Source organism: Gopherus flavomarginatus, chromosome 3, assembly GCF_025201925.1.
Source record: "Gopherus flavomarginatus isolate rGopFla2 chromosome 3, rGopFla2.mat.asm, whole genome shotgun sequence".
NCBI lineage: Eukaryota > Metazoa > Chordata > Testudines > Testudinidae > Gopherus > Gopherus flavomarginatus.
In genome coordinates this window covers 233,967,004-233,979,811 of record NC_066619.1, presented here as the reverse complement: position 1 = coordinate 233,979,811, position 12,808 = coordinate 233,967,004, and the positions used below count along the sequence as shown (strand labels likewise).

At 39.4% G+C, this 12,808-nt stretch overlaps 1 protein-coding gene across 3 annotated transcripts in view; it reads right to left on the bottom strand.

The window, feature by feature from the left end:
• The window catches only part of SCFD2 (sec1 family domain containing 2), a 316,169-nt gene that overhangs the window by 291,955 nt on the left and 11,406 nt on the right, over positions 1-12,808 (bottom strand). For all 3 annotated transcript variants that reach the window (XM_050947620.1, XM_050947621.1, XM_050947619.1), the window contains exon 2: positions 11,693-11,861. In XM_050947620.1, the coding sequence (XP_050803577.1) occupies positions 11,693-11,861 (169 nt within the window). The remainder of the gene's footprint in view (positions 1-11,692; positions 11,862-12,808) is intronic.

Sequence of the window (12,808 nt, the reverse complement as noted above, 5' to 3'; positions counted from 1 at the left end):
TCAATAACCCCGCCTATTACAGGAGTGGGTGGATAAGATTCTGTAGCCTGCCATGTGCAGAAAGTCAAGACTAGCTCATCATGATGGTCTCATCTGGCCTTAAAGTCTATAAGACTAAAACTCTATTCTTCATGGATCCAATTAAAACCTTCCAAACATGAACTGAGTACAAACTAATGCAATGCTGTCTTCCAAAATCTGAAGACAGACAATCCTTGTATTTCTGCAGCTGCTCAGAGCTTTGCAAGCTTTGTCAATTTTCACTGCTGTTACTGGGATCTGGCAGAGCAGCTATAAAATTGACAAGAATCATGCCAATGTCACTCTGGTATATCTTGGGAAAGCAACCACCACCACCAGTACAGCAGGTACTGGAGCTACTGACTGGGAACTAGAACCCATCAGAGGCTGAGGGACAGTTAAAAAAAGGTCCACAGACATCATTATTCTCACAGATCTGGGATGAGAATGCGGTGAAAGAGGGAAAAGGTTCCTTTTCCCTGTCCAGAGGGGATGGATGTTTCAAACTGAACAGAAATCTACTAGCCAGAGGCTACAAAAGATGGTATCCCTGAGCAATGTCAAGGGACAGCTTCCCGGTACGAAGCCCACAATGCAGCCCAATCCTAAAGGGTGGGAATGGGGAAAATGACCTGACTTGTCACTGGACAGAGGGACCTGTCATTTTATAAAACAGAGGATTAAATTAGGTGCCTAGTAAAAAGGTTATGGGGTATGGAGAAGGCAGGAAAAGAGAGAGAGCAATTATTAAGTATTTTATAGTACCAACTAGTGTGCTAAGCACCTCACAGGACACAAGTACCTGCCCCTTACAAGGGTCTTACAAATTAGAAATGAGAAGTAGGGAGAAATGATTGATTTCAGGGAGAACAGTGGAGAGACAGAAAATACAAAGGAAGAGGCAGAATAAAAAATGTGGGGAGTAAAAAAAGTAAAGGAATGTAGGGAAAAAGAAAAAAAATGAGGCACACTGAAAACATCACTTTGATATATTACAGGAACATACAAAGAAAAAAAGTGTGACGCTACAGAGAGAAAGAAGACCTAACAAAAACATGAGAGATGTAGTAAGCTACATATTAGACAGGAAGGGGATTGCCAATGCCTTGGAATTAAATATTTTTTTTAAACGTAGGAGTTGTGGCAGTGTAGTATTTTGCAGCCTGGCTAGTAGGCTTAGTTTTCAGAAGACTAAGTGCCAGATAAATGTCTCACACCTTGAACTTAAATTTTAGCCTGCATAATTTGCAATAGCAGACACTGAAGCTTGAGTTTATACAAAAAACCTTGAGAGACTCTTAATGATACTTCAAAAAACTGCAACAAAACGAGTTGCCAACTATGAGGCAGACTCTTGTTTTCCTTCCCAAACATTGCTCCCTCATCAAAATAAGACGGTTTCATGTGTTCTTCCCATTAGTTTATTATATTATCTTTTACTCTTTTGAGAGAAAGCAGGTTTATTCTACTGTATGAGCTTCTGAATCACCCTTCCACTCATACACAGGCTGTTCTTGTACCTAGCAGAAGAGCCAAGGAATAATTCCACAGTATGTAATAAGGCTGATAGGTACACTTGCATTTTGGAATTTTCATGTCAACCTGAAGGCAGCATACAACGTAGAGTGGAAACTAGTCTTTGAAGAGTACCTTACAATATTAGGCAAAATTACATAGATAGGAACATTACACAAACCCTAGTGCCCATCCTGGCTGCTTAAAATAATTTTGTAAGGGTATGAACCCCTCCTGCTCCCTAAAAATTATGAAGAGGTAAAAGAAAGTGTTGCCACACCTGAGTAATAAGTGAGAATATAAAATATCTAAGGGAAAAATCCTAAAGAACTAACAAAAGAAACAAACAATTTTCAACTCAGGTTTAATAGTAATAAAGAAGGGAGAGGCTAGTTAAAGATGGATGAACAGAACTGGATCTTTTCCATACCTCTAGAAGAAATGCTGCTACAGTCCACACACAATAAGAAGAGTCTTTAAATAGCTTACCACTACTCTGCGGATGGATCAATAAACAGACGTTCGGGAGGAACATCATTTTTCTTTATTTTAAGTCAGAATGGCAATTCCATGACACGCATTTTATCAAAAAGAAATATGGCTATGAAGCACTAAAGCATAAATACCTATATTTTATTCCCTAATTTACAAGTGAATGAAGAACAAGGGTTTTCAAAACTGACAGGCAATTCTGAGATGCTTTGAAGGGCCCTGATCTGTAGAAAGTGCTGAGCACCAATCCATTGGGGGACACCCAAAATCATTAGTTACTTTTGAAAATCTTGGCCAAAAGACATATTTTCCATTTTCTATAAATGTATAAATTCAAAAGGGCGTGTAGTTTGTATATTATACATGCATACAAAAAATATGGCATGCACCCTACATTTGACCAGGTAAAGTTTTTAGCAACTTGCAGTTAATGAAATCACTTTTTCTGAACAAGAGGTTAAGCAGATAACTGGTCTTCCTTGTGAATCAAATATGCTCTGCGTTTCATACTCAGTGTTACACCTGGTGAATTATAGGCTGCTGCATACACTATGACATCATAATAGTTATTTAATCGAAGAGTTTGAATGGTTCCACTGGCCAGCTCGTTGGCAGTGTAGTGGTGAGTTCTGGTCAAATAAGGGATACCAACTTACAGAAGATACAACTACAGATAAGGAAGTTAATTATATCTTTCTTCTGTGTGGACACCTGCTCCTCTGTCAGTCCAGTACTCGTAGAAAACAACAAGCAATAGAAAACATCCTCCTTCCAGCTAAATACTGTCTGATAGTACTGGCTACTTTCGAAATTAGAGAAGAAAGGCATAAATCACTCTGTCTAAGAAAAAGAAATCACCAGCCTCCGGGCTTCAGTGGCAGGAACAAAAATCTCATTTCCTTTCTATTGCAACTATTCCTTTCACTTACGAATAGGTTAATCTGAAGAAAGAATCATTTCTCAATAATCTGATTGATTTGGTTTCCATTCTTCTGATTCCAGCTCATATTGGCTATGACAGTCAGTCTGTCTGTTGCTTTTATTTTGAAAATACATGGCTTTGATGGACAGACCCTGTTGTGCTAGACACAGTAGGAGAGCTCATTTCATGACTCATGCTTTTTATTTTGCTCCACACTGGAGGTTCAAATACATCACTATGATATTTCCTGTCACTTTCCACGGGGCAAAATTTCTGGAGCAAATTAAATACTGCATTCTTTACCACCTGCAACTCCTGGAAATTAGTGTTACGTTGGGATTCCCAGAATAACAGTTTGTTCTGAACCATAGAGGAGCCCATCTGTGTCTCCCACCTCAATAACCTTGTGTGAGTTGTTATTCTGATTGCCAGTGAATTAGTCAGAGGTTTGCCCTTTATAAGTTCTGAAGTGAAAAGATAAAACAAGTGGTAGCTACACTGATAGAGGAAGGGTCAGAAAATAACTTGTTTCTGGAAGTTCCAATGATTGATGAGAAAATTCTCCAAAAGACAAAGATATAGCCTTGGGCAATGCCATTATCATGCTGATCATCAGAAGATGCTAGTGAGTTGACACTTGCAGAGTGCTGAGAAATACTCTGTTGAGATGTTGAAACTTACTGAACCTTTTTACAAGCAAAGGAATCAGAAGCTGAAAAACACCAGCAGAAAACGGAAGTGACCCCCTTCAATTAGAAAGCACAGGTAGTCCTGGTGATGAGGGCAAAGAAGGACTACAGTTAGACATCATTAAGATCTATGGAATGAACAAAATCCTGAAGAGGTCAACTTTGCCACACTGTCTGAAATTTCCATTTTTGGGGTCCTGAGGAGGAGATTAGGAAGGCAAGATCTTGAAGTAAAAAAGATTATTTAGATAATGACTGTATTAAGGTTTCAGGCCTGTATGGGACCCTGGACTAGAAGTCTGTTCAATATCTGTGTGGAGCAAACTAATGATGGGAGATTACAAAGGGCTGTAAGACAGGGATAGGCATTGGTTCTAGGGCCCTCCTAGGGTTCTAGGTACTATGGGATACATAGAATTTATAAATGAAAGCCAGACACTCTAATATCCGGGGAATGAGGGACCATCCCTTCAGGCATTTTTGTTTCCTCAGACTGACCAGATAATTCCTCCTAGAAGGCATCTGACTTCTGATAATTGGAGAGGCAGGAGAAGTTGACAGAGAAATCCTAAAAAAAACAAGTCCTATCTCTGGAAAAGAACCCCAAATGGTCCACAGAGTCATCCTGCTGCAGGCAGAAGGGCGGGAGGAAGCAAGGAGTTGCAGGAACATAGATCTGAAAGGGAAAGCACCTTTGATTTTAAGTATTGGATCTGCTGCAACTTCTGCTACTGCTGGGAAGAAAGCAGAAAATTCCCTTAGCTCTTTTTATCAATCCTTCAATAAACACCCACATGCACTCATGTTTTTTTGGCTAATATAGTGAGGGAGGCTAAAAAGGCCATTATCATGTCTGGAATCAGGGTAGTCCTGAAGGAGAACTCAAGAAAAACCTCAAAGTTGAAGCAGGATACTGGTTTCCAAACATGAGTGCAGTACCTTAAACTTTCCAGCAGGGGGAACTGTCAAAAAACTGAAAAGGTCTCAAGAGGAATTTCTACCTGCCAATGCATGGGACACAGGTAGAAAATCCAAGCAGCGCTGGACTGATGAAATGCAAGCCTGTACAATGGATAAAAGAGGAAGAGCTCAATATAGAGATGGATACAAGAATACACATACACATATATTTTACATTTAAAGGGGCCTCACCCTCCATCATTCAACAATAATATTCAATTATACTATAATCTAAGGCAGTGCTTCTCAAAGTCGGGCCGCCGCTTGTTCAGGGAAAGCCCCTGGCGGTCCAGGCTGGTTTACCTGCCGCGTCCACAAGTTCGGCCGATCGCAGTTCCCACTGGCCATCTTAGGCCAATGGGGGCTGCGGAAAGTGGCGCGGGCTGAGAAATGTGCAGCCCTATTGGCCTGGAGCAATGAACCGCAGCCAGTGGGAGCTGCAATCAGCCAAATCTATGGACGCGGCAGGTAAACAAATTGGCCCGGATTGCCAGGGGCTTTCCCTGAACAAGCGGCGGACTGACTTTGAGAAGCACTGATCTAAGGAAACCAGATATCAGCAGCTTGCTATGGAGGTAGTTTAATTATTCTAATTATGAAATACAAATTTTCATTCAAAAACACAATCATTCTGATTTACCTTCTGAAAACCAAAGTTTTCTCTCACATGCCAAAAAAGAAAAAAAAAATTACAAAAAGAAACCATTATCCCACATGACTGTTAAAGTTCAGTGTGTCATTTATTCAGCATTAAAGAAAAATAGTGCTTCATATTTTTTAAACTATGTTCAAGAACATATGTCAAAAGGACAAAGTATGTATGTACAATAGCTGAAACAATGCCCAGCCAATGGAAATAAGCTTCCCCTCCACCTCCCGTTTTCTTTTTCCAATATTGGTAGAAATTTTTCTTCTTTTAATGGCTGTACTGGTTGCTCTTTTTCTTCATCATGCAAGAATAATTAAGCCTATCTTCATTAATTTACATTATGTATGATTGTTGGATGCTTATATCTAAGTATCACAGTAGCTCTAATATAGTCTTTTTCATCCTTTCAGCAACAATAAGTCGAATGCATCAAAAAACAGCACACAACTAAGATTTGCAAATGATGCAATGTTAAAAGAAAATGAAAAATTAAACACATGCAAAGAGTTTCAATAACTTACTGTTAATTATGTTCCTAGTACTATTATTTATTAAACCCCAGTTGAGATCAGGGACCCTTTTTGCTATGCACTGGACAATCACATAGACAGACCCTGTCCCAGACAGCTTACCATCTGTCACAAACAGATAAGTAAGAGTTAATAGAACAGAAGTACTTCATATCTCTTTTGCCTGGAAAGGGTTAACAAAATCAGTGAGCCTGGCTGTCACCTGACCAGAGGACCAATCAGGGGACAGGATACTTTCAAATCTTGAAGGAGGGAAGTTTTTGTGTCTGCTGTTAGTGTTTGGTGATTGTTCTCTCTGGGTTCTGAGAGTGACCAGACGTGCAACCAGGTTTCTCTCCAATCTCTCTGATATAGTCTTTTATATGTCCAGAATAGTAAGTACTAGGTAGATAAAGCGAGTTAGGCTTATGTTTGTTTTCTTTATTTGCAAATGTGTATTTGGCTGGAAGGAGTTCAAATTTGTATTTGCTGAAAGGATTTTAATCTGTACTTGTATACTTAGGCTGGGAGGGTATTCCCAGTGTCTGTAGCTGAAAGACCCTCTACCTACTCCATTTTAAATTTACAAAGATAATTTTTACTGTTTTTCTCTCTTTAATTAGAAGTTTCTTGTTTAAGAACCTGATTGTTTTTTTATTCTGGTGTGAGACCCCAGGGGACGGGGTCTGGATTCACCAGGGAATTGGTGGGGAGAAAAGAGGGAACGGGGAGAGAGAGGCTAATTTCTCTCTGTGTTAGGATTACTGTCTCTCTCAGGGAGGAGTCTGGAAGGGGGAGAGAGAAGGAGGGGGGGAAGGTGCATTTTCCTCTCTGTTTCAAGATTCAAGGAGTTTGAATCACAGTGATCTTCCAAGGTAACCCAGGGAGGGGAAGCCTGGGAGAGGCAACGGTGAGGGAAAGGGTTTACTTTCCTTGTGTTAAGATCCAGAGGGACTGGGTCTTGGGGGTCCCCGGGCAAGGTTTTGAGGGGACCAGAGTGTACCAGGCACTGAAATTCCTGGTTGGTGGCAGCGCTACAAGTACTAAGCTGGTAATTGAGCGTAGAGGAATTCATGCTGGTACCCCATCTTTTGGACGCTAAGGTTCAGAGTGGGGAATTATACCATGACACCATCCAAATAGGCAAGACAGACAGTGAGGGGAAACAAGCACAAAGAGATGAAGTGACTTGCCCAAGGACACATAACAAGTTGATGGAATTAGTACCCAGGTCACATCATGCCCAGACCAGTATCCTATTGATAAGGACTATCATCATTACTATGCTTAAATCTTTTAACAGGACACTTAAAAACCACCAGCACCAATACTGTCCATAAGCCATCTAGGATATTTTGGAGCCACATGCTGCCCCAGATCTGCACTCAAACTGCCTCTGAGGTTATGAGGAGTTCCATATGTATGCTGCATGACTCTTATTACCACATCATCTGCAAGAATGTAAATATAATGGAAGAGTTGGATTTCTTTTCTTCCTAGTTTAAATTGTAACAAGTCAAGTGTTTTCTGAAATGTGAAGATTTACAATTACAGTAAGATCAGAGTACATATCCAAACAAAAATGTTAACTGTTTAAGACCAAATGAACATGCACACGTACACCCACACACCATCCAAAGATAATATGTGCCTAAAGTTAAACAGGTGCATTACTGTTTTTAGGACTGAGGAAGAGACATGCTTTCAGCTTCAGCATATTCTTTGAGTATGAGGCACTGACTGAAAAAAAAAAATCTACCAAAGTTTCTCAGTGGATGATTAAGTTTCCACTGCCAATGTTTTATATGGGGGAAAAATAATAGAAAGTTTTGTAGTGTATCGTATTTTAAACATCTGGTCAGCACTTCCAGGTTTATTGAATCACACACCAATGAACAAGATCACCACATTTTCAGGTTGTTATTTTTACCAATGCAAACTCAGATGATTTAATGACTAATTGCTTTGTCAAAAATGTCTAGACACCTTAGCTACTATTACCTATTGAATTGCTTTAGGCACAGCAATCCAAATGCTAAATGTATTAGAGTATGGTTTTGCATTTTCATGGACAAAATATTTACAGTAAGTAGCTAATGGCCCATTTCATGTTTTATAAAAACTGTTTTATCTTCTGCATAAACGTCTGGCCCTTTACTGAGTTGTATTCTACCACAAAGCTGGTCCAAAATGTATACATAGGAGATATTTACAAGCTCCCAAGTGTTTTGGAGGGATAAGAAAAACAAGCTGTATTCAGGAAGTCACTTATATATGTATAACCAATGTGATTATAATTTGTCTAATTTGATACTGAAAACACATGATATAAGATATGGTTGAATAATAACATGTGTCATTTAAATTTCCCACATTTCAGCACCATGTTAGTTAGTATTCTCTGTTCTTGCTCATCATTGCCCAGTGATTAGGACACTAGCCTAGGACTTGCAAGACCTGGGTGCAAGTCCCTACTTTCCCACACACTCTGTGTGGCCTTGAACAAATCACTGAGCCTCTCTGTGCCTCGTAATACAGCTCAGGATGTTGTGAGAATGAATAAATGTAAAACTGTGAAGTGATCAGATACTACGGTAATGGGGGGCCACAGATAGACTGACACTTTTTTTTATTGAGATAAATGACCAAATTCTGCCCTCAAGTGGACAAATGGTTCAAGTCAACAGAATCACAGATATTCATCCAAAGAGAACATACAGCGTCCCCCAAAGAACTGCCATGGTCTTTAATGAGAAAAGTAACTGAAATGATATGAATACAAACTTAACTCCAAAAGCATTCCACAACTCATCTAAATGCTAACACCAAAGGTGCCATCAATATCAGCCGTTCATTTTTAAAAGTGTCTACAACTGTTTCCATCATACCATTATTTTGCTCGTATTATACATTCTTTGTTTGAAAGAGCAAAGTTTTTCTGCATAAAAAATATGGAGAAGCACATAGTACTGATCCAATATGGATGTCTTTAGTTCTCATTCCATAAGTTGTTTCATTCTTTAAATCATAAGAGTCTTGGGTTCTTTTCAAAATATTTCTTGATTAGCAGCCATTCATGCTGGAACAGCAATGTGTTCATAATTATATTAATGCAACATTTGTTCCTCAAACTTTTTTTTTGTACTACTAACACTATTAAAATTGAAAAATTTAAAAAAGCAATTCTTGAACTTTTTTCCTCGTCAAGAGATCACCTTCAAAGTATAACAACTTAAGCAGCACATGGCATTTAAATTTTCATTTAAATCTTTAAAGAAGCCCATTATTTCCTTAGGTTTAAGAAAAGAACCCTGCTTTATTTCATCACACCAGCCATAAATTATTCATTAATTCTGTTTGCTAACCTCATAACTGAGCCCAGATGTTTCTGTTGGAGAAACATTCCTTTAAAACGTAAAAGACAGCAAGCTGTGTGGATACAGCCGACATTTCTTCTCCTCCTCCTCCCCCACCGCAATATATTTGAATATTAACTCAGAGGAGAAAAAAAAATTTTTAAGTATTTGAAAATATTCTGAATATAGAAGTCAGCATTTGTGAAATGCCACTGAATTTGGCACAACCATTCCGAAGCCATTGTGTAAAGAGCCACTCTGTCCACTCCTGTGCCACATTAAATTACTAGTTCTTTCCCTGACAGAGGCTCTGCTACCTTCACTCCGCACAGTAACTGGAAAATTTACAAGCAGAGAAACACTTGTTGCCATGCATAAACTGTACTTTATATCTGTATGCTAAAGTTTTTAATTACAACTAGCATTTCTGAGCTTGCTACCACTGGCAACAGCCATAGCCATTTTGATGAAGCACGAGATCACTCACAGCACAATCAGTATGGGAGCTCATCGTTAGGAATTATAAATCAGTTTAAGTATTGCAGAAGAATTTAGGCATTTCACACTGGTCAATAGCTGTAATGTGACCTTTAAAACAGACTTGCGTTGAAGAAGAATGGAAACTGGTTTAAAATAGTTAGACTTCCATTCTGACAATGTCACAGATTCTATTACTTTCAGCATAGTAGAAATGTAGTAGAAATGCCGACAGTAATTGAAAACTGTTTTCAAACATTTCATAGTTTATAGAAATGATTAAATAAACAGGACCTGAATGATCCAGAATAGCCTTCTGATTTGGAGACATGAACTTTTTCAGGCCATGTAGTACTTCTCCAGTTGTGAGCGATGTGGAGATATAAACATGGCTGTACAAATAACACAAGCACTTCCAGCAAACCACAGAACAAAGACAGTGTAAAAGGTGCTAATAGCCACCCCAGAATCTGCTTTAAAATGACTCAGCAGAGTGGAGCAGTTTCCCAGGGCTTGTCTACACTGGCAACGTTAAAGCACTGCTGTGGCTCTTTAATGTGGTTTGTGTAGTTGTGACAGAGCACTGGGAGAGCGCTCTCCCAGCGCTCTAAAAAACCCACCTCCATGAGAGGCGTAACTACCAGCACTGGAGGACAACTACTGTCTACACTGGCACTTTACAGCGCTAAAACTTGCTGCGCTCGGGGGGATGTTTTTTTCACACCCCTGAGCAAGAAAGTTGCAGTGCTGTAAAGTGCCAGTGTAGACAAGCCCCTAGAGTCTGAGGAAACCACACTCTAAAAGCAAAACTCAAAAGACCAATTAGCACCTTCAAAAATGGTTGGTGAAGATCCAACAAATGGTTTATTTTTGCTAACCCAGTCATCAGAGCAGTAAAGTCCACCTAGCTGAGCAAATGTATCCCTCTCTATCCCCTTAGGAACAGACTGAAGAAACATACAGCTGTGCATTGCTTCAGAAGCTGGACCCAGCAGCACCTAGCTAGTCAGGGGTGGGAGTGGGGAGAAGGCAATGGGCACAGAGGACCCCTATAAAATAAAGGTCATAGGATGAAGTGTAGGAAATCAAGAAGTCCTCTGCAAAATATCTGGGCGAGAGGGGAAGGAGAGGGGCAGGACCCAAAAGTTGTCAGTCCAGAAGGAACAAAACAAACTTGATAGTCTCTCCCAGAAAATCATGTTCCAACATGAGGAGGGGATGTGGTGGAAATGGGAAGTAACCTAAGATACTGGTTCCCTACCCTAGGACTTCCAGAGCACTATGCTGAGCAAGACTGGTATAACTTTGTAAGATAAAAACACAGCTAGCTAGCTAGATATTTTATGCTCTGTTTTCATACTGTAACAGAAGCTGTTGTAATACAGCAATTCACAAATAAATGACTATATCCAGAAATTGAAATTTCAAGTTAGGTGCACTGTATACACAAAAATAAAATATTAGTTCTGAGTTAAACACAGGAAAAGCAAAGCAAAGTTATTTCTTTTAAATGGCATTGTTATTTTTATGTGTTATCATAGAGTGGGATGGCCTATAAAGAAAGGTGATCTTAGCCCCACCTGTGCCTAATTAGCTCCCTCTGCCAGTGAGGTGTCTGAAGCCAGGGATATGGTGATAGGCTGCAAGTTACCTGGCTCTCAGGTAGAACGCCAGCAAGTAGTCAGTTATTAAGAGACCCACAGGAGCTGGAAGGAGACAGAACCTGGAAGGAGGCTCTCCACCCCAGCTAGCTGGAACACCTAGCTAGAGATACTCACTATGTGGGCGCAGAAATTTTGTGAGGTAGATGCTTTAGGAAGGGCCAGGCAGCAGGACCTGGCTTATCTGTTCTGATTTACTTTGGACTGTTTTAGTTTTAAAAATTAAACTTAACCTGAAGAACTGAAATCCTGCCTCTACCAGGAGCTTATTTCACCCACCACTGTACATGTATATATGTATTGATTATTATTTCAGAATCTATTTCAATAGCACTAAAACCATAATCTTCCATTTTTCTGGACATATGGTTATTGTTCTCTTCCCCGGTACCACACAAAAAAGTCTGTTATTTACAAAGAAAAGAAAAAAAGCAGTTTTACTTTGGTTGTGCCAAGCAGCCAGGTGCTATAATATTGCAAGTTTCATCTTTAGTCTGCAGTGCAGTGAGTTCCACCATATTAACCATCACATCATTTGCGTGTCCAGGAAGTCGAGGAAGCACAGAGAATATCTTCTCTGCTAGGCTGTCACCATGATGACCAACTGCCCCTGGGAAAATATAAGTAAATAAGGAGTCAGATACAAACATGGGAAAAAACGGAGTATTAAGAACAAAAACCCATTCGATTACTGGGGAGAGGAGATTTAGTCTTGTTTTAAAAGAGAACATACACATTTTTAAAGTTACTGTGCTATAAGAGCCTGGGGGTATCCAACATTAAATTAGAAAGAACAATACTTTTTTGAAGAACTTACTTTAAAAAGTAGGATTTAAATGGACTTTTATGATTTTAGAGATGTTTGAGATTTTTTCAAACAAGAATCTAATTCCTTATCTAAGGAGAAAAGTGGACGAGAAGGCTTCCAGTGGCTATTTAAGAAACAAAAATGAACAAAAAAACCCCAAAACATGCACCACACTTTTCATTACCTAAATGAACAGTGGTAAACCAAAACTTCTCCTCTTACACAAGCCATATGCCTCCTCCAAGAGTATGGCTTTGCATACCTCCTAATGTGGGCCTGTGGGTTATTTCTGATCAGTTACATTAGCTTGCATTTGTCCAGAATTAATCTCATTTTATTATTCCCTGGCCAGATTCCTAATTTTTTCTCTCCCTTTATATTATTTGTGTTCTTTCTGGTGTTAGTAGCATCTCTCAATTTAGTACCATCTGTACATATTTGGAGGGGAAATGTAAGATTTCATACAGAAGGGGCAAGGACTCTGTCTCCTTGGACATCTGATACAAACTATGATTTATAGCTCAATGCTGTAATCATCCCCTCATTCTGACAGACAGCTGCCATTCAAAGAGAAGCCACCTCATAGTTAAATTATTACAGTTAGTAGTAGGGATTGAGAGCAGCTGAAAATATTTCAGACAGGATCAAACACAGTATTGTCTGACAAGGTATAGGCTGTGTTCAGATAAAGTTTGCGAAGAATCTGGCACTTATTAATTAAGCAAACTGCTATATTTAGAGCTTTATGG